The sequence below is a fragment of the Martes martes genome (genome assembly GCF_963455335.1).
Source record: "Martes martes genome assembly, chromosome: 7".
NCBI classification, from domain to species: domain Eukaryota; kingdom Metazoa; phylum Chordata; class Mammalia; order Carnivora; family Mustelidae; genus Martes; species Martes martes.
In genome coordinates, this window is record NC_137894.1 from 45,957,661 (window position 1) to 45,979,917 (window position 22,257).

The 22,257-nt window shown below is 36.2% G+C and overlaps 1 protein-coding gene across 1 annotated transcript in view; it reads right to left on the bottom strand.

Annotated features, from left to right (window-relative positions):
- The window catches only part of DENND4A (DENN domain containing 4A), a 126,970-nt gene that overhangs the window by 18,188 nt on the left and 86,525 nt on the right, over window positions 1-22,257 (bottom strand). The window contains exons 15-24 of the mRNA XM_080808513.1: window positions 21,244-21,377; window positions 17,688-17,823; window positions 17,114-17,320; window positions 16,893-17,021; window positions 16,495-16,636; window positions 15,966-16,094; window positions 13,361-13,477; window positions 12,498-12,629; window positions 6,318-7,417; window positions 1,083-1,272 (exon numbers count right to left, since the gene is read on the bottom strand). Of these exons, the coding sequence (XP_080664639.1) occupies window positions 1,083-1,272; window positions 6,318-7,417; window positions 12,498-12,629; window positions 13,361-13,477; window positions 15,966-16,094; window positions 16,495-16,636; window positions 16,893-17,021; window positions 17,114-17,320; window positions 17,688-17,823; window positions 21,244-21,377 (2,416 nt within the window). The remainder of the gene's footprint in view (window positions 1-1,082; window positions 1,273-6,317; window positions 7,418-12,497; window positions 12,630-13,360; window positions 13,478-15,965; window positions 16,095-16,494; window positions 16,637-16,892; window positions 17,022-17,113; window positions 17,321-17,687; window positions 17,824-21,243; window positions 21,378-22,257) is intronic.

A 22,257-nucleotide genomic window follows, 5' to 3' on the forward strand; every position in this document is an offset into this window, starting at 1 on the left:
AATTGGAGAAAGTATCTGGCAATTATATGAGACTATATATTGCTATATAAAAAGAACTAATAAAACTTTTTTTTAAAAAGGGCCAACAAGTGACAAAGGACAGTCCATAGAAAAAGAAATACAAATAGTCCTTAAACATATAAATAGTTACTCAACTTACAAGAGGAATATAAATAAAAACTAAACTGAAATACAGTCCTCATTGATCAGGTGGCAAAAATCCCAAAGTCTGCCAACATATTTTGTTGACATGGCTGTGGGGAAATAGGTATTCTTATATACTGCCAGTGGGAATGCTAATTAGTATACACCCCCGGGGAAGGCAACTTTGACAGCATCACTTCAAGGAAGAATTTGTATCTTTCAAAGATACCCTTGCAAAAATATAATGACATATATGCATCATAGCATTATTTATAATAGTCAAAGACTCGACACTTAAATGTCCATCAGTAGGGAAGTGATTAAAATAAACTCTGATATATCCACAGATGATTAACTATGCAACCGTAAAAATGAGTAAGGAACAATGCAATGTGATGATATGGAAATATCTTTAGGATATATTGTTAAGTGAAAAACACAAAGAATGGGAAAGTACATTACTTTCTGAGTAATTTCCCTATATTTTTAAAGAAACAACAATGGAAGGAAAAACCAAAATGAATAAAAATGGTTACTTCTAGGCACAGGGAGAAAACAAGATGCAGGGGTGGAGATGGATGGCAGAGCTCTCTAAAAGTGCCCTGGTTCTTGCTGTTTTGACTTTGGAGCCATGTAAATCTTTTGCGAAATTAAAACAAGGAAAAAAGGCGGGGCGCCTGGGTGGCTCAGTGGGTTAAAGCCTCTGACTTCGGCTCAGGTCATGATCTCAGAGTCCTGGGATGGACCCCACATTGGGCTCTCTGCTCAGCAGGGGGCCTGCTTCCCCCCTCCCCCACTCTGCCTGCCTCTCTGCCTACTTGTGATCTCTGTCTCTGTCAAATAAATAAATAAAATCTTTTAATAAAAAAAAATAAATAAAACAAGGAAAAAAGGTAAAGACACAACATATAAATGAAGTAGGACCAAACCAGACAAACCTTCTAAGGAGGCAGAACTTTCCAGGCTTGTTCTGCTGAAATCAATTCCCTTAGTCCCTGAAGTGGCACTGCTCTCTTGGGAGGAAGTGGCTCCTTCCAATTCATGGCAAACATCTTCATCTGTTAAAGAGGTAGATTCGGAATCCTGGGCTCCCACTGAAGAAAGACTGGTACGATCAGAACTTTGATCCTAAGGACATAATTATAAGCTTAATTTCCTTCATATTTAAATTTAATTATTTAAAATGTCATTCCTAAGGCAGAGGAATGTTTAATCACCCAGATGATCAGTTAATCAACATTATGTCTACAGAAATAAAATCACCAATTTTACAAGGGCTATTAATTTGGACAAACACGGGTAGAAAATCATTTAGATAGCATTTTTAGTTACATAAAGTAGAGAAACCTGTTGGTTAGATATCCTTGCTGACTTTGAAGCTTTGTTTACTGTTCGTTTTCCTCCCAGGATGATACCATTAGAACTGCATTCTATTCTTTTAAAATTTCATGTATATTTACATTTTATTATTTTCCATAATAATCTAGGTTTCAAAGACATGTATTTCCAGTTTTCATTCTTGAGAACACCAAAGTGTAAGTTCAATGTTTTTCTGTTTATACGAACCATACATTAAGAAAATCTAGTCAAGGGTGCCTGGGTGGCTCAGTTGGTTGAGCAACTGCCTTCGGCTCAGGTCATGGTCCCAGAGTCCTGGGATCGAGTCCCCACATCGGGCTCCCAGCTCCATGGGGAGTCTGCTTCTCCCTCTGACCTCCCCTCTCATGCTCTCTCTCACTGTGTCTCTCTCACAAAATAAATAAATAAAAATCTTAAAAAAAGAAAAAAAAAGAAAATCTAGTCAATATGAATTTTTGTATAAAGAAAAAAAATTTAAGTATCTATAATTCTACTGCCCAGATAATACAACTTATTTTTTTTCTAGTCACGTTGAGTGTGTGTTGAGTTGTTATTTTTAGGATTATGTGAATATCTATATTGGCTTTTCCACTATATCTCATTATATTTTAAAAAGTGGGTGCTCTAGGAATCATACACACCCAGTCATTTACAGTCTACTTAAAGTTATACTGTACCACTTGGTATATAATAACATAACTATAGTGACTATCAACAGAGTGAATCCCTTTATCACTGTAAGACATGTACATATATTGAATATTCCATAAGATAATGTCATAATTTTTGTTTTGGGCAATTACTTAAGAGGAAAAAAAGTAGTCTTTTATATTGACTATTTACCATGTATTCTATTCCTCCTTCATTCCTGTAGGTCCAGTTTTCTCTGTGGTATTATTTTTCTTCAGCCTGAAGAACTTCCTTTAGCCTATCTCACATAACAGGTCTGCTGGTCAGGATTCTCTTCTTTTATCTGAAAATGTTTTTATTTCACCTTCCCCCGAAGGATATTTTCACTGGATATAAAATTCTGGGTTGACAGGTCTTTTAACATGTATTTTAACATGTATTGTTTGCATGTATTCTTTGGTCCACGGATTGTGGTAAAAATACATGGTTTTTCAAATCCTTATTCTTCTGTGTCATTTTTCTTTAACAGTTTTCAAGTTTTTGAATTTTTTCTTCCCAGCAGCCATTTTATTATCAGATGGGCATTTTTGCTTTTTAGCAGTTTGCTTATGTGTGTGTAGAAGTGGTTTTCCTTGTGTTTATCCTGTCTATAGTTTACTGAGCTTCTTTTATCTGTAAATCTAAATCCTTCACCAAATTTGAGAAGTTATTTCTTATTTACTTGTTTCTCCATTATTTATTTCTTCGGGTATCTTTTCTACCACAATCTTTTCCTCGCATATTTCTGGAACCCCAATTATATGTTATTCCTTTTAATACTGTCCCACAAGACTCTGAGGTTCTGTTCATTTTGCAAAAGGTTTTTCTCTCTCTGTTCTTCTAATTGGATAACTTCTATTACTCAGTCTTCATGTTCAGTGGATTTTCTCCTCTATCTTCTCCATTCTGCTACTGAACCCATTCCAATGACTTCAGAGTGTATTTTTTTTAGTTATAAAATGTGCTTTAAAAAAATAATTTCTATTTCTTGCTGATAATTCCTTTTCATTTATTTCGAATGTGTTTTTCTTTAACTTCAGGGAATTTAGTTATGATAGCTACTTCAGAGTTTCTGTCAGGATAATTCCAACATCTCAGGGTTGTCTTTCCCTTGAGAACTGCTTTTATCAATTTATCAATTACTTGATAAATCAAGTAATTCTGGATTTTATTTTGGCACTGTGAATGTTATGCTATGTGGTTGGGTACTGTTATAATATCTTGGAGAATACTGATGCTTTTGTTATAGCAGGATTTGTTACTGACAAAGTTATGTTCAGACTGTAATTTGCGTTTCAATTTTTGTAGACAGTGACTTAATTCTTAGTCACTTCTGTAAGACTCGTCTCTGCTGGTTCACTTTTATCCTATGTTATGTGCAGCTCAAGAGCTAGGCTTGACACTTGTGTGGGCCATTCACAGAATCTGGGAATTCCCTTCTCTCAGATTCTCCTCAAACTCTCCAGCTCACAGATGTCCACTTTTCTGGCTCCTCTGTCCAGGAACCAGGGGGTTTCTCTTGAATTTTCATCTGCCAGGGCTGTCACACCACACTGTGACTGGGGCCTGCTCTTGGGGTAAAGATGCATGAGAAAAGAAAATGGGGAATTCACATCTGTCTGTGTCCCCACCCCCCCCCACCCCCCCCCCGCATCTGCCTGGTTCTTCAGAATCCTCAGATTTTTTTTTTTTTTTTTGCATTTTGTCTGGGGTTTTCAGTTATAATCAGTGGGAGGGATGGGCTTTAGCAGCTTTATGTCTCCACAGTGGAGCTAGGACTATCACCCTCACTTTTATTTTGATTTTTTAAAAAGATTTTATTTATTTATTTGACAGACAGAGATCACAAGTAGGCAGAGAGGCAGGCAGAAGGCAAGGGGGAGGCAGGCTCCCTGCTGAGCAGACAGCCTGATGCAGGGCTCGATCCCAGGACCCTGAGACCATGACCTGAGCCGAAGGAGAGGTTTTAACCCACTGAGCCACCCAGGCTCCCCTATTTTGATTTTTTTAAAAGATTTATTTATTTGAGAGAGAGCAAAAGAGAACCCTCAACACACACACACACACACACACACACACACACACACACACACACACTCTGACATCCCACCCCCCATGAGAGGGGCAGAAGGAGAGAATCTTAAGGCAGACTCCCCACTGAGCTCAGAGCCTGATCCCACAACCCTGAGATGATGACCAGAGCTGAAACCAAGGGTCCGATGATGCTCAACCGACTGAACTACCCAGGCGCCCCCTCACCCTCATTTTTAAAGATGATATTTGCTGGGTGTAGGAAAATAGGATGACAGTTATTGTCCTTCAGAGCACTGAAGGAATCTCTCCAGGGTCTCCTGACATCAAAGTTTCTGTTCAGAAGACAAGTGGCAGTTTCTTACTGTTTTTCCATTTGAAGGTAAGATAGCTCTTTTCTCTGACTGCTTTTAAGATTTCCTCTTTGTATTCCATTTCCATCTGTCTTAAAATTAGATACATAAGTATGGTTTTCTTTGCATTTATTCTGCTTGACATTTGTAGATCTTCTAAATATGTGAGTTGCCATCTTTAATCACTTTGGGAAAATTTTTGGCAATTCACTTTTTAAATGTTCCTTCTATCTCATTCTGTCTTCTTCTGGAACTCACTTACATCAGTGTTAGACATTTTCACTAAATCCTACATTCGTTTTTTTTAAATTTTCCATTTGATTTCCAATCTGCTGCAGAGTGGATATTTTCTACTGAGTTTCCATCTAGTTTACAAACTTTCTTTTTCTGTATTTTGTCTGCTGTTAAGTCCAACTACTGCATTTTTAATTTCATGTCTTTTTCGGTTCTCAAGTTTATACTTGATTTTTTTAAATAGTTAATTATCTGGTGAAATTTCCTACCTTTGCAGCTGTTTTTCTTCAGCTTTCCCTTGATTTTCTTGAACATATTAGAATTATTTCAAAGCCTCTTGCTAATTTAAATACTAGGATCACCTGAAATTTTCTTTTGTTTTTTTAAGTTATGGTCCTGTCTCCTGGTACGGCTATTTTTAAATAAATAATATAAAAAACTATAAGGACTCCAGATGATATTCTGTTCCTCCCGAAAGGACACAGTCTTTCATGTGTTAGATAGTCTGTTAGTCCAATCACAGGCTGACCTGAGTCAAGCCTAGGCTGCAGTTTTGGTCAGGTGTAGTCCAACTCTGGTTTGCCAACGTTCCTAAGGCATGGCTCCGCAGGACTTTCAACAAAGGGCTTGGTGTGGTTACCAAAGCTCTTCCCGCTTCTATCTCCTCCACCTGCCCCTAAAATTTATGAACTCTTTGTGACTATTCCCAGCACCACGGAACTGCTGAAAACTCTTCTTTGTCAGAGACTTTCTGTTTATCTTTTTAGTCTCCTGCCTCATGCAGCATCGGTATTTGGGAAAAAAGTCTTGAAGGAAAAAAACAGTGTACCTGAGGACCCTCAAGCCTCCATTTTTGTCTGTCCAGTTCCACAAGATCCAAAAGCTCTGTGCCCCGCCCCCCGCCCCCAGCTCTCCTCAGTCCTTTAAGACAAAACCTGGATTTGCAACCCCTTGCTCTGTGCTCAGAATCAACAAACGCCCTCAGGGGGAAGCAGCTGTAGAACTTCGGGCTCATCTCTGCAATTCTCGGTTAGAATCTTGCACCTCTACTTTCTAGTTGCTTTTGCAATTCTCTGATCACTTTAAACAGATACTTTATATTTCATTTAGCTCTTTGCTCTTGGGAGATGTGTATATAGGTCTATCACAAGCTACTCCATCTGAACGAGGAGGAAAAATCCCATGTTAGCCAGTAATTTTTGAAGGCATGCTAGACACTACCTGAAAAAAAACCCTGCATTTTGAAGGAAATAATAAAGCTCAGTAAGCATTTTCATATGACACTGATTTTTACTCCAGCTACAAGTCATTTTCTTTTAAAACTGTACTTATAGTATGTTTGTAACATAACCTTAATGAATTTTCATTCCTTATTATCCAAGTTCAAGTTGTGATACTTACAAACTTTATGCATTCAAAGAATCTTTTTGGTAAAGTTGTGTTCAAGGAGCATGGTAAAAACAGACAATTTTGCAAGAAAGGGACTTTGGTGGTGGAGGAAGGCAAAAGGGAAAGTAGAAAACTTACTTTAGATGATGTGGTATACATGGTGAATCTTGAATACCATTTGCTGGCTTTCTCTGCAACTCCTTTCCCAGCAGTGAACATACTGTTCCTTAGAACATCTAGTTTAGGTACCAGCAGTGTATCTAAATTAAATGAAGGTGATGAATGAGTTAATGCATCTTGAGATTCTTCCCTAAATGGGCAAGAAGGTGAGAAGGCTGGAGAAGACCAGAGTCTGTCCCGTGGTCTCTCCTCAGTTTTTGTATAACTTTTAGATTTGGTAAGTCTCATTGGCCTTGGAGAATGGGGAGGCAGGCTAGATCTTCTGCATGCCTTGACCAATGTTGGACTTTTCTTACTGGTTGATTTGTCATCACATGCCCGTTGTAAATCAATGCTTGGTGTGCGGCTGGCCAAAGGACTGCTCATGTTATTCATATACATCACAATCTCTTCGGCTAAGTCACGCCTGGCAGATGGTGTTGAAACGCTTCTGCTATCTTCGTCTTCCTCTTCTTCCTCCTCTTTTTGCTGCTGTTCAGTCTCAGCAACCAAAAGAGAGAGGGGATCAAATCCTGTGGCAACATCCGTTTTTTCAGAAGGTTTTACTGAAAAGCTGCTGCTCATACGCTGAATCCTCTTGGGGTTTTGCGAAGAAGGGTATCCCACTTTTGATCCATCTGTCTCACTGTCTAAGTCTTCCAAATCAAAAATAACAGGAGAATCCACTTTATCTGCCAAACAATGAGAACCATCGAAAGGTGTATCGTCATCACTAGATTCCTTTTCTAGACTGTCTCTTTTTGATCTTAAAGGTGGCTTCCCAATATCAAGACTAGTTGGTCTTGTGCTTTTTGAGATAACGTTTGAAAGAATTTTTGCATCAGCTCCTAGTTTTTCGACCATATCTCCAGGGTTTGCCTCCTGGTTGATTCTATTGAGCATGAGTCCCATCAGCACTCCTCCACTAAGATTGCGGTTTCTGCTTCCCCAGGACAGTCGCTGCTGCATATTAGGTTCATTGTCACTTTTATGTCTTTTCCTGAAGCACCTACTTTGACTGTTTCCTGTTTCATTTGTACCTTCAAAAGATGATAGTAACAGCAGCTCGGATGTACTTTCTGAAAAACAAGAGGAGTGTTTTTAGTGATGAAAAATGTAATGTGCAGATATGTCTTAAATATTTAAAATACTAGTAATGAAAATGATAATAGCAAGTACTCGCGGAGTGCCTGCTATTTGACAGACACTATAACTAGGCACTTGACTTACATTATCTACTGTAATCATGCCAACATCCTTATGGGATGAGAGGAAAATGACACTCAGACAGATGAATTAGCTAGCCCAAAGTTACCCAGTCTGTAAGTGATGGAAGTGGGATTCAAATATAAAGGGTATGTGCTGAGACATAAGCATGTACTGCTTTTTAAAACTTTTAAATTAAGATTAATATTTACCTTTATTAGAATGGGAGATACAGGCTTTCAGAGAAGAAATACATCACGGGAATAAAAGGCATAGCAGGGGGAATATGGTCAGTGAGATTGTAATAGCATTGTATGGTGACAGATGGTAGCTACAACTGTGGCGAGGACAGCATACGTAGAGAAAAGCTGAATCACTATTCCATACGCTGAAACTAATGTAACACTGTCTGTACTCAAAAAAATTTTTTTAATGTACCTTTCTTACACTTAATAATAATAATACATTTATATTAATTCCACTAAATTGATTAGACAATGGTTATACAATAGTGGTTAAACTAGATGACCTTTAGATTCTGAATCTTCTACCTCTAAAAATGAAAAACAAAACCAAAAATGCTAAACCAAACCAAATAAAAGGCAGCTATGTTAGCTTTATCCATATATAAGGATTATTTTAAAACTCTAAATCTTATGACCAGAGATGTGGCTAAATAATTTTACCTTTATTTTATATATGATTTGCAAATTTATACCAGTTAAATGTGAATGGCTATTTTCTACTCAGAAACCTTTCACTGCTTTTTGCCAAATTACTCAGGAACTAATGCTGAAAGCAGCAACTCAGATTTCTGATCACTTTAATTGTCCTTATTATGTGGGAGTCTTCTAAAGCATTAGTCTAGGTATGGTATTGTCAACTATTCTTTTTATATGCTTATCCAAGAGAAATAGCGTGCTATAGCAAGGCAATTACTAAAAATGTGCCTTTTTCCTGCCATGTGATGTACTTAGGTAACAGGATAGGTCATAAAAGGGAATACTGGAGACCATAAGAGCCTACAAACTAGTAACGTAATAAGCATATACCATTAAGAAGGAAAACAGCATAGCAGAAAGGTAAAGTCTATTCTTTGTTTCTTTATCACCTTATGACTAAGGGCATGAGAAACCAAAAGTATACTTTCTTGTAACATTCTGGGAAATCTTCTGCTTGACAGATTAAATATCATCAAAGACTTGGAGGGAGTTTATAATCCTAAAACAGTATAATGGGATTGCACTTAAATGGGTGGGCAGGGGAGCCCCTTGCAAAGTCAAAACCATGTTACGGCCTGAAGACAAATAAAGCTGGTTATCCAACTATACCAGGGGTTGCCAAACTATGGTTCTGAGCCAAGTCTGGCCTGTGGACTGTTTTTGTACAGACTCAAAGGATTTTACGTTGACAGTCACATACCACAAAGAAGAACAGGTGACAGAACAGTATGTGGTCTGCAAGGCCTAAGATACTATCTGGCCATGTTAACTAACTTAACTAACAGTTAAGTTAGTCCAATCCCAGGTTCATAGGCATGCTAATTCCACCAGACTATGCTGGGTGCTGCATGCCTCTAAGACAGAGCCAAAAACGATTTCAATTGCTTGAGTCAGGTGGTTCTATGACATAATTCTGGCCAGTAGTGTTAAAGTGGTAATTACTGAAGGTTTCTGGAAAATTTTTGTTTTCCTGATAAAAGGGGATAGATGTGGCTGGTGGTTCCCTTCCCCATTTTTTTCCTGCCTCACACAGATAGGTGATGCATGAAGTTGCCAGTGCTCCTATTATAAATATGGTCAGGTCCAGAGAACTGATGGCGAAGCTCTGGAATTAACATTTTGAGCAACTGTTTACCTTTGAATTTCTTAATTGAGGAGAAAACCCTTGATGTGTAAGTGACTGCTAATCATATTTCCTGAGTCTTAAACTGAAAGAATTCCTAGCTGAAATACTAGCCCCTTTTCAGATTTAGAACGTTCTATAATCCTTTCCTACCACATAGCCTTTCACACATTGCTTCCCTCTGCCTGGAAATCTCTCTCTCAATTCCTTCTTTGCAATCCCTGTTCTGATTTGTTGTTGACTCAGACTTCATATTTGCCAAGGAAGTCTTCCTTGACCAACGACCCACCCAAACCCAGGACACTTCCATTTATTTTATGGTCTTGAAGAAACTTACAGCCCTTCTTCACAGTATTTAATCTCAGAGCCTTTTTACATTTACTTGATTATTCGATTAATGTTTTCCCATCTCTCCCACCTGCTTTCTCCATGAAGGCCTAAGGGACTGGACCATGGTTTTATTTATTTATTTTTTTTGTTTTGCTGTTCCTTATCATATCCCCAGAAATACCCAGCATCTGGTTACATATAGTAGGAGCTCAAGGAATAATTAGTGAATGAACACTGTCTGCTGGAAAACAACTGTCAAACAGACCACGCCAGAATATGACACAGTATAACGTATTATAATATGACATACTATAGCTAAATATCGTAGCTAAAGATAAAAAGTTAAATAGCAACCAGAATTAGGCTTAGAAAAACATCTCTGAGTAGGTTTTATTTCAGAATAAATTTTCTTGTGGTTCAACTCTCAGTTATTCAATATATATTTATCAAAATGTTAAATTCTCAATGTAATCGTGAAGTAACTATACGGTGATGATTTTATTTCAATATTGAGTTAAACATGAAGATATCTCTTTCACTCCAATATCTTTTAGAAGCTATCAGATACATAGCTATTCATATATATGAATATACAGTCATATAAAATATCCATATGTTGTACTACAAAATATAAACCTAAAAAATCCTGTGACTCCTTACATGTACTAGTATATGAGAAAAGCATTATTGAAAAATAAGTATTCCTATAAATCCCATATACAGTAGTGATAAATCCATAGAATTTAACAGATGGGAATGCTTTCAAGCCCAAAATCTCAAAGATGAACTAATAACTCTAATTCACACCTAGGAATCCTCTATTATAGGCTTTTAAAACCTGACTTATTAAGCATAAAGGGTAACCAAAGTCAGATGATGAGTCAGATGCTGAATACTATGACAAAATGCCAGGATCAAAGGATGGTTTACAATCATGTTAAAACAGGGGTCATAAAAGCAGATCTTCAGAAAAAGGCGAGCATGAATAGACAGTAATGAAAGAACAATAAGGCAAAGGCTACCAAAGGCAAGTTATTATGGGTTATAATTAGACAATGACTAGGTTGTGAGGCAATTCCATGATCCCAAGAAAACAAATTTTAACGTTTAAGTTGTAACAATGATCTAAGAAAGAAATGCAAAGATAGTTACAGATCATTTAACTTTTTTTTTTTAAAGAGCTAGAGCAGGTGAGTCCGCACACTTTTTCTGTCGAGGACCAAACAGTAAATGTTTCAGTCTTTGCAGGCCACACAGTCTCTGTGGCAACTACACAGTCCTGCTGATGGACTGCAAAAGCAACCAGACCGTACAAAAATGAGTGAGTGTTGTTGTGCTCCAATAAACCTTTGTTTGTGAACACTGATGTTCGCCTTTCATGTTAATTATCATGAGTCACAAATACTATTCTTTTTCTAATTTCTTCAATCATTTAAAAATGTAAAAGCCATTCTTAGCTCGTGGGCTTGTATAAACACAGGCTGCAGGCCCAGTGTGGCCCATGGGCCATAGCCTGCCTACCCCTGAGCTGGAGGCATATCTCACTATCCTGCAGAAGAACAAGGATCACTGTAGCAAGACCATGTATAAACAGAGAGATTACAGCCTTGACAGCTCAATCCTTCAAGATTTGTTTAGATCCTATGTGATACAGAACTGACTAATACCAACATAAAATAGCATATAAAATAGCAGGCTCGTAACACTAGGAGCTTTGAATGCTATGTCTATTTAACCCCCCAAAAACTGCTCTGATGAAAAATTTGTGAGACCAAGCGTTATCTCAAATCCAAAACTGACCATTTCCATTAACTAGTTTATAATTTACATGACCTGCCAACAGCCAGATTATGCCTTAATTTTCTCATTAAAATAGTGCTAATATCCCTTCATGAATATAAGCATTGCTGTATTAGTAAATGTAAAATAATATATAGAAAGCACTTTTTTAAAAAAAGTATTTTTATTTATTTGACAGAGAGAGATCACAAGTAGGCAGAGAGGCAGGAAGGCAGAGAAAGAGGAGGAAGCAGGCTCCCTGCTGAGCAGAGAGCCCGATGCGGGGCTCAATCCCAGGACCCCGGGATCATGACCTGAGCCGAAGGCAGAGGCTTTAACCCACTGAGCCACTGAGGCGCCCCTAGAAAGCACTTTTTTAAAAAAAAATTTTATATCTGTTTTAGAGAGAGAGAGAGAGCATTAAGCAGGGGGGAGGGGCAGAGAGAGGGGGAGAAAGAATCTCAAGCAGGCTCCCTGCTAAGTGTGAAGCCTGACTTGGGCTTGATCCCATGACCTGAGCTGATATCAAGAGCTGGACGCCCAACTGACTGAGCCTCCCAGGTGCCCCAAAAAGCACTTTGAAGAGAAAAAATATTAGGTATTGTTATCTAAACTATCTTGAGGACTTTTACTTCTGAAAAAAGTATGGACAATAATGAAGATTAGAGAACTCTATGCTTCATTTAAAAATTGGGGGTGTAAGTTACCCTCAGATAGATCATCTCACCTGCTCCCATTTCCCCCTTCCAGAAAGTCCCAATAGTCTAATCTCAAAAGATGGTAGGTGGCTTGTAGGTTTGTCCTTATGTTTTTTGTTAAAACAAAAGCTTGAACAAAATATATTATAAAATATAGAAGTCAAGCTACTAAGCTATACAATGAAAGGCTACGCAAATATATAAAAAATAATCCTATAGATTTATAAAGACTTAAAAAAATTCACTAGAAATACAGCTACAAGATATTCTGCATATAAAAGAGGTATACTATTCAACTCACCTGTGCTTTCTCCTGATATTTTATCAGCACCATTGTTATTTGTACCACTGGAGCGAACTATACTGGAAGAACTTTGATAATTGAGCTTAGGAAGACAATCGGCACTTCCTTTGGCACTCTCGCTCTCTGACACTGCAAAGATTAAAATGGAAGTGTTAAGATAAAAGCTATATAGAAGCTATTTAGCTTTTATTTATTTAGCTATTATACTATTACAGAAGGAATAAAGAGAAGTAGCTTTTAGTTGTAAATATTTCTATCTGATAATAGGTGATAAGAAAATACCAAATACCTCTCTATTTGCTGATCACAAATAAATGATTAAACTTATTTGAGGCCTTAAAGTGTTTCAACTTACTAAGTACTGGTCATGTGTGAGGTCCACACACACATTTTACATTTCTTCTTTGGTCGTGAAACACTGCTTTTGATGGAGGTAGGCAAGGGAGGGAATATGAGTTGCAGACCATTAACACAACCACTAAATAAAAATATTGTTAAACCTTAGAAAAGAGTCACTGTTTGAAGAAATACATATATATTTCTACTATAAGAAGCATAGTAATTGATCAGAGAGTGTTGTGTGACTGAGGCTGTACACGTCACACAGTAAGTATGCCTGGGTGGTGCAGTTGGTTGGCATCAGACTCTTGGTTTCGGTTTAGGCCGTGATCTCAGGGTTGTGAGATGGAGTCTCATGTCAGGCTCCACGCTCAGCACGGAGTCTGCTTAAGATTCTCTTTCCCTCTCCCTCTGCCCTACCCTTCCTCCCTGTGCTCTCTCTTTTTCTAAAATAAATAAATAAATCTTTAAAACAAAAAAGGTTCACAAATTTATTCAATATCAACTTAAGAAATACCTACAGGAACTAGAATCACTCCCTTTCTTATCTTTTTCTTCTTGAATTTCCTCAGTAGATATATCTCCTCTTCTAACTTCATCCTTAGATAATGAATTATATCCAAGATCAGACTGGCCACCTAGGAAAAAAACAAAACAAAACAAAACAAAACCCCTATGCTGTTTATCATAAATTTCTTTAGTGAGAACAGCTGGAATTAGAAGCAACATATTGGTGTCCAGGTTTACTTATGAGAAATTTTCTGGATAACATCCAATTGAAAGCATTCTTTTGTTAGCTCTCCTCCCCCATCACTATTAATGCAAGAAAAGGATGATCTCAAAATAATTTGTTTTTGGCTCCATACTGCAGTCAAAAGTGATTATGTACATTCACACTACTGTCTGGGCTTCTAAAGTTACAGACAGACCAGACATTCTTTAAGCCTATGACGTTTCTAGGTGAAAGTCAAACTTACAACTAAGCAATGCAGAAGAAAAATCCGCAGGGAATTCATAACAGAACATTCACACATAGATCACTGGAGCCAAATGTCTAAATGATTCTACCAAAGAAAATGAGTTTATTTAAATTTATTGATAGGTAATTACTTTCTCTGAAAATTCAGTTGGATAATTATTGAATTGTACCTGAGTATAAATACACAGGAATGAGAAAAAAATTTGGCAAACGTTGCACTGATATAAGAAAAAAGACCCTCTGTAGTTTCTGCAAATTGTTTTCACTAGATTAGCATCAAAACATAAGGTTTTAAATACTAGTTCTCCATCTTAGGAGACATGATTTTAAGTAAACCACTTAACCTTTTGGTTTGGATTTCAAGTCCCCAGATTTCTAACACACAGAGCATGGTTATGATTATATGAGAAAGACTATATATGGAACGGCTTTATAAACTGGTAATGAACTGTATAAAGAAATTTATATTATCACTAGGTATTTACTTTAATATCTGTTATAATTTTGAGTTTGTATTTTTTCTAATCAAACTTTTGGCTCTGTTTCAACAGAAAATAAAATTTAAAAATATGAAGACAATCTTGATGAAATTCATACTTTTATTAGATTCTGTACTGCTTTAAAATAGACTTTTTTAAGTCCATAGTTAAAAACAAAAGATAGGGGGCACCTGGCTGGCTCAGTTCGAAAAGTGTGTGACTCCTGATGTTGGGGCTGTGAGTTTGAGCCCCAAATGGGGAGCAGAGATTACTTAAATAAAAATGAGACTTAAAAAAATTGATTTCTTCATTTTTTAAAAAGATTTTATTTATTTATTTGTCAAAGAGAGAGAGCAGAAGCAGGCAGAGGGAGAAGCAGGCTCCCCGCTGAGCAAGGAGCCCAATGCGGGACTCAAGCCCAGGACCCTGGGATCATGACCTGAGCTGAAGGCAGACGCCCAACGGACTGAGCTACCCAGGCATCCCTGATTTCTTCATTTTTAAGAGCGAATGCCTGAGGATGACTACTATAACTCCGATTAAATTCACATTGCATGATAAAAAACTAAAACTAGCCAAGGAAGAACAACTATGAAAATTACATTTCAACACAATTTGTTTACATTTATTACTCTTCAAAGTAGGCAAAAGAGAGAAACCAAGATAATGTTACCATTTGTAGAGATAGAAGCCTTCTAATACAAGCATTATTTATGCTTGGATTTTTAAATTTAAAATTTCTGTCTGTTAAGAGGTGGCTCTTACACTCTGTTCAAAAGTCATGGGATGCCTGGGTGGCTCAATCAGTTAAGTGTCTGCCTTTGGCTCAGGTCATGATCTTGGGGTCCTGAGATTGAGCCCTGAGTCAGGCTCCTTGCTCAGCAGGGAGTCTGCTTCTCCCTCTCTCTCTGCTCCCCCCTCTCCCCACCACTTAAGTTCTCTCTCGAAAAAAAGAAAAAAAAAAAAAAGTCATGTGTCTTTTTTAAATGTACTAATGGAAAGGACAAAATCATTCAAGAAATTGTGTTAGTTTTAATTCTTAGAGAAAACTTATGTACAAATCTGATATTTTAATGAAATTAATAGTATCTTCAGTGCTAGAATGCTATAACTTTTATATGTATTTTCAAGTTTTTTATTATACCTTTTTAATATAGTTTAAAACTCACAAGAAATTGCAAAAATAGTACAGTACAGAGAGTTCCTGTGTACTCTTCACCCAGCTCCCGACAATAATATTATCTTACAAGAAACATAACACACTGTTAAAACAAGGAAGTTGATGTTGATATGTACTAGGTAACTCTGATCAGGGCTATTAAGTTTCTTTTTTAAAAAACTCTAATAACATTTTCATAATTACGAACAAGAATTTACTCTAGGAAAGTGACAAGATACAGAGATCTGTGTGCTATCTAGAGTTAATTGGATTACCATGGACTAAATACTTGAATAAACTCTCTTAAACTTTTATCTATTCCAATAAAGAATGAATAAAATAGCATATAGTTATTAGACACAATATCAAACCAAGTGCCTAACATACACAATTAAAAAGTGACAGTTAACCTAAATACATCACTGAGAATTAAAATCTCAGAAAGACAGGCTAGCAAATTTAGTTTTTAAAATGTACTGTAATAAATGTATACATAAGCACACACAAACCTGTACTAGATCTATCATCAGTAGCATATACTTTGATTAAACCCGTATTAAAAGGTGCCTGCTCCACAGTGTGTGTCCCATGACCACTATCCATGCTGCCATGACTAACAGCATCCAGGTCACTGCCATCTGCTTAAGAACACAATTTGACAGCATTTTACTACTCAGGCAGATACCAAAAATACACATTAGTTTGTTGCTCAAGCTAATAATCCACTCATACTGAACATGAACGTGCCACATAATTAGCAAAATGCAACTATGACAACTATAACTACTATGAATTATTAATGGATACTAAAACAAGATCACCAAAGAGTGATAATTTAACAGTTAAAGAAAAAAAGTGACTTAAGGTATTTTTTAAATGGGAAAATAATATTAGAATTTGTTTAATGGCAATAAAAATTAGAAATCATTAAATATTTTGAAACTATTTAAAATTTCTAAGAAATGTAAATTATAACTAGTCAATTAATTTCTTTTTTACAAAGTAAAATAAATACATCTCTTAAGAACCTTTAATTACCTGAGAGAGTTGTTTGTGATAAGTGTGTGTGTTTCTTTAAAGCTCTTTTGAACTGTGCTACTCCTAAAACAACGTTCCTTACTTTTGTCCAAAGAAAATAGCCACTACGACTTCTTGAAGGCCAGGTACTTTCCAAAACAGCCTATTCATTAACAAAATAAAATAATTAGTAAAACAATATGTATCAGTGAACGCACATCAGCTTTATAGTCAAGCCAAGAATATCTACATTGTATAACAACAAAATGGAACAAAAAATCTTACTTGATTTACAGAATATATTTTAATACTCCAAAATCAATGCCAAATAAAGCCTGAATCAATAATTTCTGCCATTAAATTAAGGTCGTATAATCACAAAAGTTATACTCGTTTCTCCATTAACTCAAAGTAATTACCTTATTATAATAACCATAAGTGATGGCATTGGGGTCAATACCAGCTTTCTGCATTTCAAAAAGCACTCGAACTGCAAGCACCGGCTGATCATACTGCCCACAAAGCTGCATAAGAATGCGGTAGCACACCTGAAAACACACAGTTCAGAAGTGTTTGGAAACAAGGTATCTATGAACTTAGATCTAGAATAAAATAGTGCATTTTTAAAAAGAATCATTACCTCATCAGGTGGATCCATCTTTTTTGACTGCATTTTTTTAAGGACATCATAAGCTGTTTTCAGGGCCCTGACTTTTGAGTGACACACTTTCACATAAGCTGGCAGACAAATAAACCACAGTCCGTAACAATGGCGCAGGAGACACCTAGACCACATTTGAGGAATGGAAGAGTACCTCTTGGCAATTTTATGGGCTGATTTAATTTCCTAGAAAAAAATGCAAGGGTCTCATTAATAGAGTGTCACACTTAAGCATCCTTATTTAACTGAGTGCTGAACAAGTGTAAGTCATATGCTTTTATATACTTCCCTAACAAAATCTGTCTATAATTAATACATATTCAAGCCTGTGCTTGAATCTGTATTATAAAATATGTGAAATAAAGTTCCAAGATAAGAAAACTAGTTAATTTTTTGAAGTCACATTACTCTAAATTATTTTGGGGATGTTCTGAGGAGCATAATAATCTAGTCATACATACGGGGTAGTAAAATATATTAAGGGAGGATGAGTGTCATATTTATTTTTGTTCTAACACTTGATTACATGAAGAATGCAAAATTGTCAAAGCACCTGTTTTGTTCTTCTGAACATGGGAGAAGGGCTACTAGGACTACTTGATTTTGAAGGCAATTTGTTCTTTCGTGTTTGTAGAAATCCTTCAGGTCTCTCAAATAAATTGTTTCTAAGAACTGGAAATCCATTATAGCTGTTTTTGAAAAGAAAAAAAAATCTCAAGCACACATAGATGATCAAACTGGTCACAATCTAAAAAAAAAACCTGACCAATAACGTCTTAACTTAGAGTCTATTTTAATTATTTTTCTCCATCAGACTATGATATATACTCAACAAATATTCGTGTTAATGTTGCCTTTCTTGCTATCATGTAACAGCCAAATATGAACTCAAGTATATATTTTAGAGGTAGGAAAGCGAAAGATTTAAATTTTGCTGAATTTGACACAAACACGTGAACTTTGTAAGTTAGTATTCACGTAAATACACAGCAAACATATCAGATAATATGACAACTGGTAAAGGGCCCCAAATCAATACTCTTCCAGACAGGACAGTCATTAGTATTATTGCTTTAGGTTAAGATATTACTACAGAACCGTCCTCTTCAAAAGATACAAATAACGTATTAGCACACTCCAGGACAAACTCTTATCTTATCATGAATTGGTTTATCTGGTTAGCTAAGCAGGTTCTGGCTCTCATTTGTCAGAAAGAAAATCGCAGAGGTAGAAGAAGAAGAAGACAACGACGACAACGATGAAGAAGATGAAGAAGACGAAGAAGAAGAAGATGGTGGCGGCGAAAAGATTAGAATGAATGGCCCTATGAGGAAGTGGGCCTAATTGGGGTGCTAGAGCAAGGTGTTTGGGAATGTGAAAGGTAGCTGCAGCTAGGAAAGAGACATGCTGAAAAGAACAGAAGAAGCCCTTGAGCATCAAACTGAACCTACTTTATAACCTTCCTAAAGGTATAACAGTAGTTTCAATTAACTGAGAAGAAAACCAGCTATAATAAAAGATGGTAAACTGTATCTATTATACATTACTACAGGCAAATTTAGTAAAGTGAAAAAATAAATATTAAATGTTAAGTAGGAATAAAATAGCAAAGAAGTTCAGGAAAACTACAACCTGTAAAAAGTTCATTGTATGTACATGGTGTGATAATAAGACCATTCTGTGTATCTTTTTTTTTTTTTATTGTGTTAGTCACCATACAGTACATCATTGGTTTTTGGTGTAGTGTTCCATGATCCATTGTTTACGTATAACACCCAGTGCTCCATGCAATCTGTGCCTCCTTAATACCCATCACCAGGCTCACCTGTCTTCCCACCCCACCCCTTCTAAAACTCTCCATTTGTTTCCCAGAGTCCATAGTCTTTCATGGTTCATCTCCCACTCCGATTTCTCCCCCTTTGTTTTTCCCTTCTCCTAATGTCCTCCATGTTATTCCTTATATGTTCCATAAGTAAGTGAGACCATATGATAATTGATTTTCTGTTTGACTTATTTCACTTGGCATAATCTCCTTCAGTCCCATCCAAGTTGATGTAAAAGTTAGGTATTCATCCTTTCTGATGGCTGACTAATATTCCATTTTGTATATGGACCACATCTTTATCCATTCATCTGTTGAAGGGCATCTTGGCTCTTTCCACATTTTGGCTATTGTGGACATTGCTGCTAGGAACATTGGGATGCATATGGCCCTTCTTTTTACCACATCTGTATCTCTGAGGTAAATACCCAGTAATGCAATTGCTGGGTCATAGGGTATCTCTATTTTTAATTTTTTGAGGAAACTCTACACTGTTTTCCAAAGTGGCTGCACCAATCTGCATTCCCACCAACAGTGTAAGAGGGTTCCCCTTTCTCCACAACTTCTCCAATACTTGTTGTTTCTTGCCTTGTTGATTTTTGCCATTCTAACTGATGTCCATTCTGCGTATCTTATGGAAACTTACTACCTATCATTTCACATAGACAATGTCAGAATATGAGTAACCTCTCACTAAGAGGACACACTGTGCTCACTGAAGACATTTAAGTTGTGTTTCCAATGATGTGTATGATTGCAAAATTATATTGTTAGTCTCAACTTAAAAAGTGACTTAGATTCTTTAAGACTCGGGAACTTTCTAAGCTAAGTAATTTTTTTTTATTAGAGGACTAAATCTAAAAGTAAAATTTAAATTAAAAAAGGTTAAAGCCAAAGCATAAAAAGAAAAACAAAACTATATTAGTGAAACCTGCTCCTAAAACAGTCTTAGAAGGGGCACCTAGGTGGCTCAGTGGGTTAAGGCGCTGCCTTCGGCTCGGGTTATGATCCCAGGGTCCTGGGATTGAGCCCCACATCGGGCTCTCTGCTTAGCAGGGAGCCTGCTTCCCCCCTCTCTCTGCCTGTCTCTCTGCCTACTATGTGATCTCTGTCAATTAAATAAATAAAATCTTAAAAAAAAAACAGTCTTAGAAGTGTAATGTACAAACAGATCAAAGAAATGAGATCTTGTTTAGAAAGAAAAGGGAGCGAGAAAGAGAGAAATTAGGAGATTTTAAACACCTCTGACAAAACCCAGAATTCTAAAAAGTGATCTGAGTAACATCATCAATAGATGAAAAGTAAGAGCAGGAACCGAGTGGCCTATGAATTAATCAAGAACATTCATAAACACCTGTTGCACCACTTTTTCATCTGTAAAAGGAAGAATTTAATCCAAGTTATAAATGAGGGTGTCCCGAAAAATCCTTTTTCAATGAAAATAAACTGTGACCTAATGAATGATAGATGTGAAATGGCTTTAAAATCTTTAAAGTAAGAAAGTACTACCAGAGAAAGAAATCATTTAAAATCTAAAAGGAAGTGCCATTTTAAGTAAAAATAAATGCATACTGGAAACTACCTCTAATAGGTAACAAATGTATGTGTATAATATACATCTGGATAGATGTATCTATCCAGATATCTATCCAGATGTATAATAAATCTACCTTTATGACAACCTTATTTCACTATGCTCAGAAGGAACAATGTATCATTCAAGCCTATATACCAAGCACTTAGTGCAGCATCTGACCAAATTTCCTAAGTTAACTGACTGATTCCCAGTAGTTCTGAATTTCCACGACTTAAATAAAAACTCACAGAAAAATAGCCCCCAAAATTATATTATTAAAATTAAGGCCACAAATATTGACTAACTTAGATTTAATCCTGTTGTAAACAAAGATTACATTAATCAATATGTGTGTGGGAAAGGGATGAAAGTGAGAGAATCAGCTTTAACGAGAAACAAAAATCAGAATCTGTAATAAAAGTGCTGCATTTTGGTGGGGTGAGGTCCTAACTGAGTTTAACCAACATTTATGAGAACAGATACTTATATACATATAGAGAGCTAACCAAGTCTATATTATGCAAAATTACAACTCTTTTCTTTTTATACCTCAAAACTTAGTAATGGATGTGGGATAAGCTTGCTTACCACCTAAAAATTAGGAATCTGTAAAGTTTGGATTTTTGAAAATACCACAGTCCTTAGAAAGCTACGTCACAGATGATGGATTGCTTCTCTCTTTCAATCTCAAACATTCTGCCTCTTGAATACCTGTACTGTAAAGGGGGTTCTTCACCATTTGGTAGATGGGGGATCTCAGGAGGTGTTACAAAAACAGTATGTTCACTTTTGAAAGATTCATCCAGTTCTATAAGTCGCATTTCACCACTCTTGTCCATATCCACCTGAAAAAGTTTAAAAAACATACATTAAGAAAAATACATTGGTTAGCCTAGAATTTGTCTATGGGGAATGGTTAAATAAAACAATTACATAACTGGATATTAAAGAACTATTAAGAAAAAAAATGAGCAAGTCTTCTATGCACCATTAAAAAAGATTTCCAAGATAATTAAGTAAACATAACAAGGTATAGAACACTGTATACAGTATATTATTTTTTGAGTAAGAAAGAAAAATAAAAACACACATTCATTTTTTGCTTGTATTCACATAAAGATATACTAAAGAATACTATGAAAAGTAATTTCCCATATGGGGAAGGGGTGATGAATGGAATAGACAAGGATGAGATAGGACCCAGATTTCCCAATGTATACCTTTTCATATTATTTTGCATTTTGAATCATGAGAATGTACTCAAGAAGTAATATTTCTTAAAAAATGCACAAACCCAAGTGTATGTATGTGTTGAGAATACCTTGTTCTAGGTCTCATTTATACTAAATATAAGATATTTCTCTAAGTTTTTCCAGTTTACCTAGAAGCAGATTTGAGTTAAAATTCCAATCACATCAGTATTGAAAGCACTTGAATAGTACAATCTCCTCTAGATACTCTATGGCAAGGTAATATTCACAAAAAGTGAAAACTTAACAGACTCTAAAATGCCTAAAAAGAGCTCATAAGCTAAAAAGCACAACACTGGCATTAATTAAAAACAAACAAAAAACCCCAACAAGATATCATACATATGACAAAATTTAACCCACAGCACTTTATTAAGTTAGAGAGAATATCATATTACCAGTTGGAAATAAATGGGTGAACAAGAATTATTAAAAGTTAACTCTTTAAGATAAGGATTTAAGGCACAATATACCA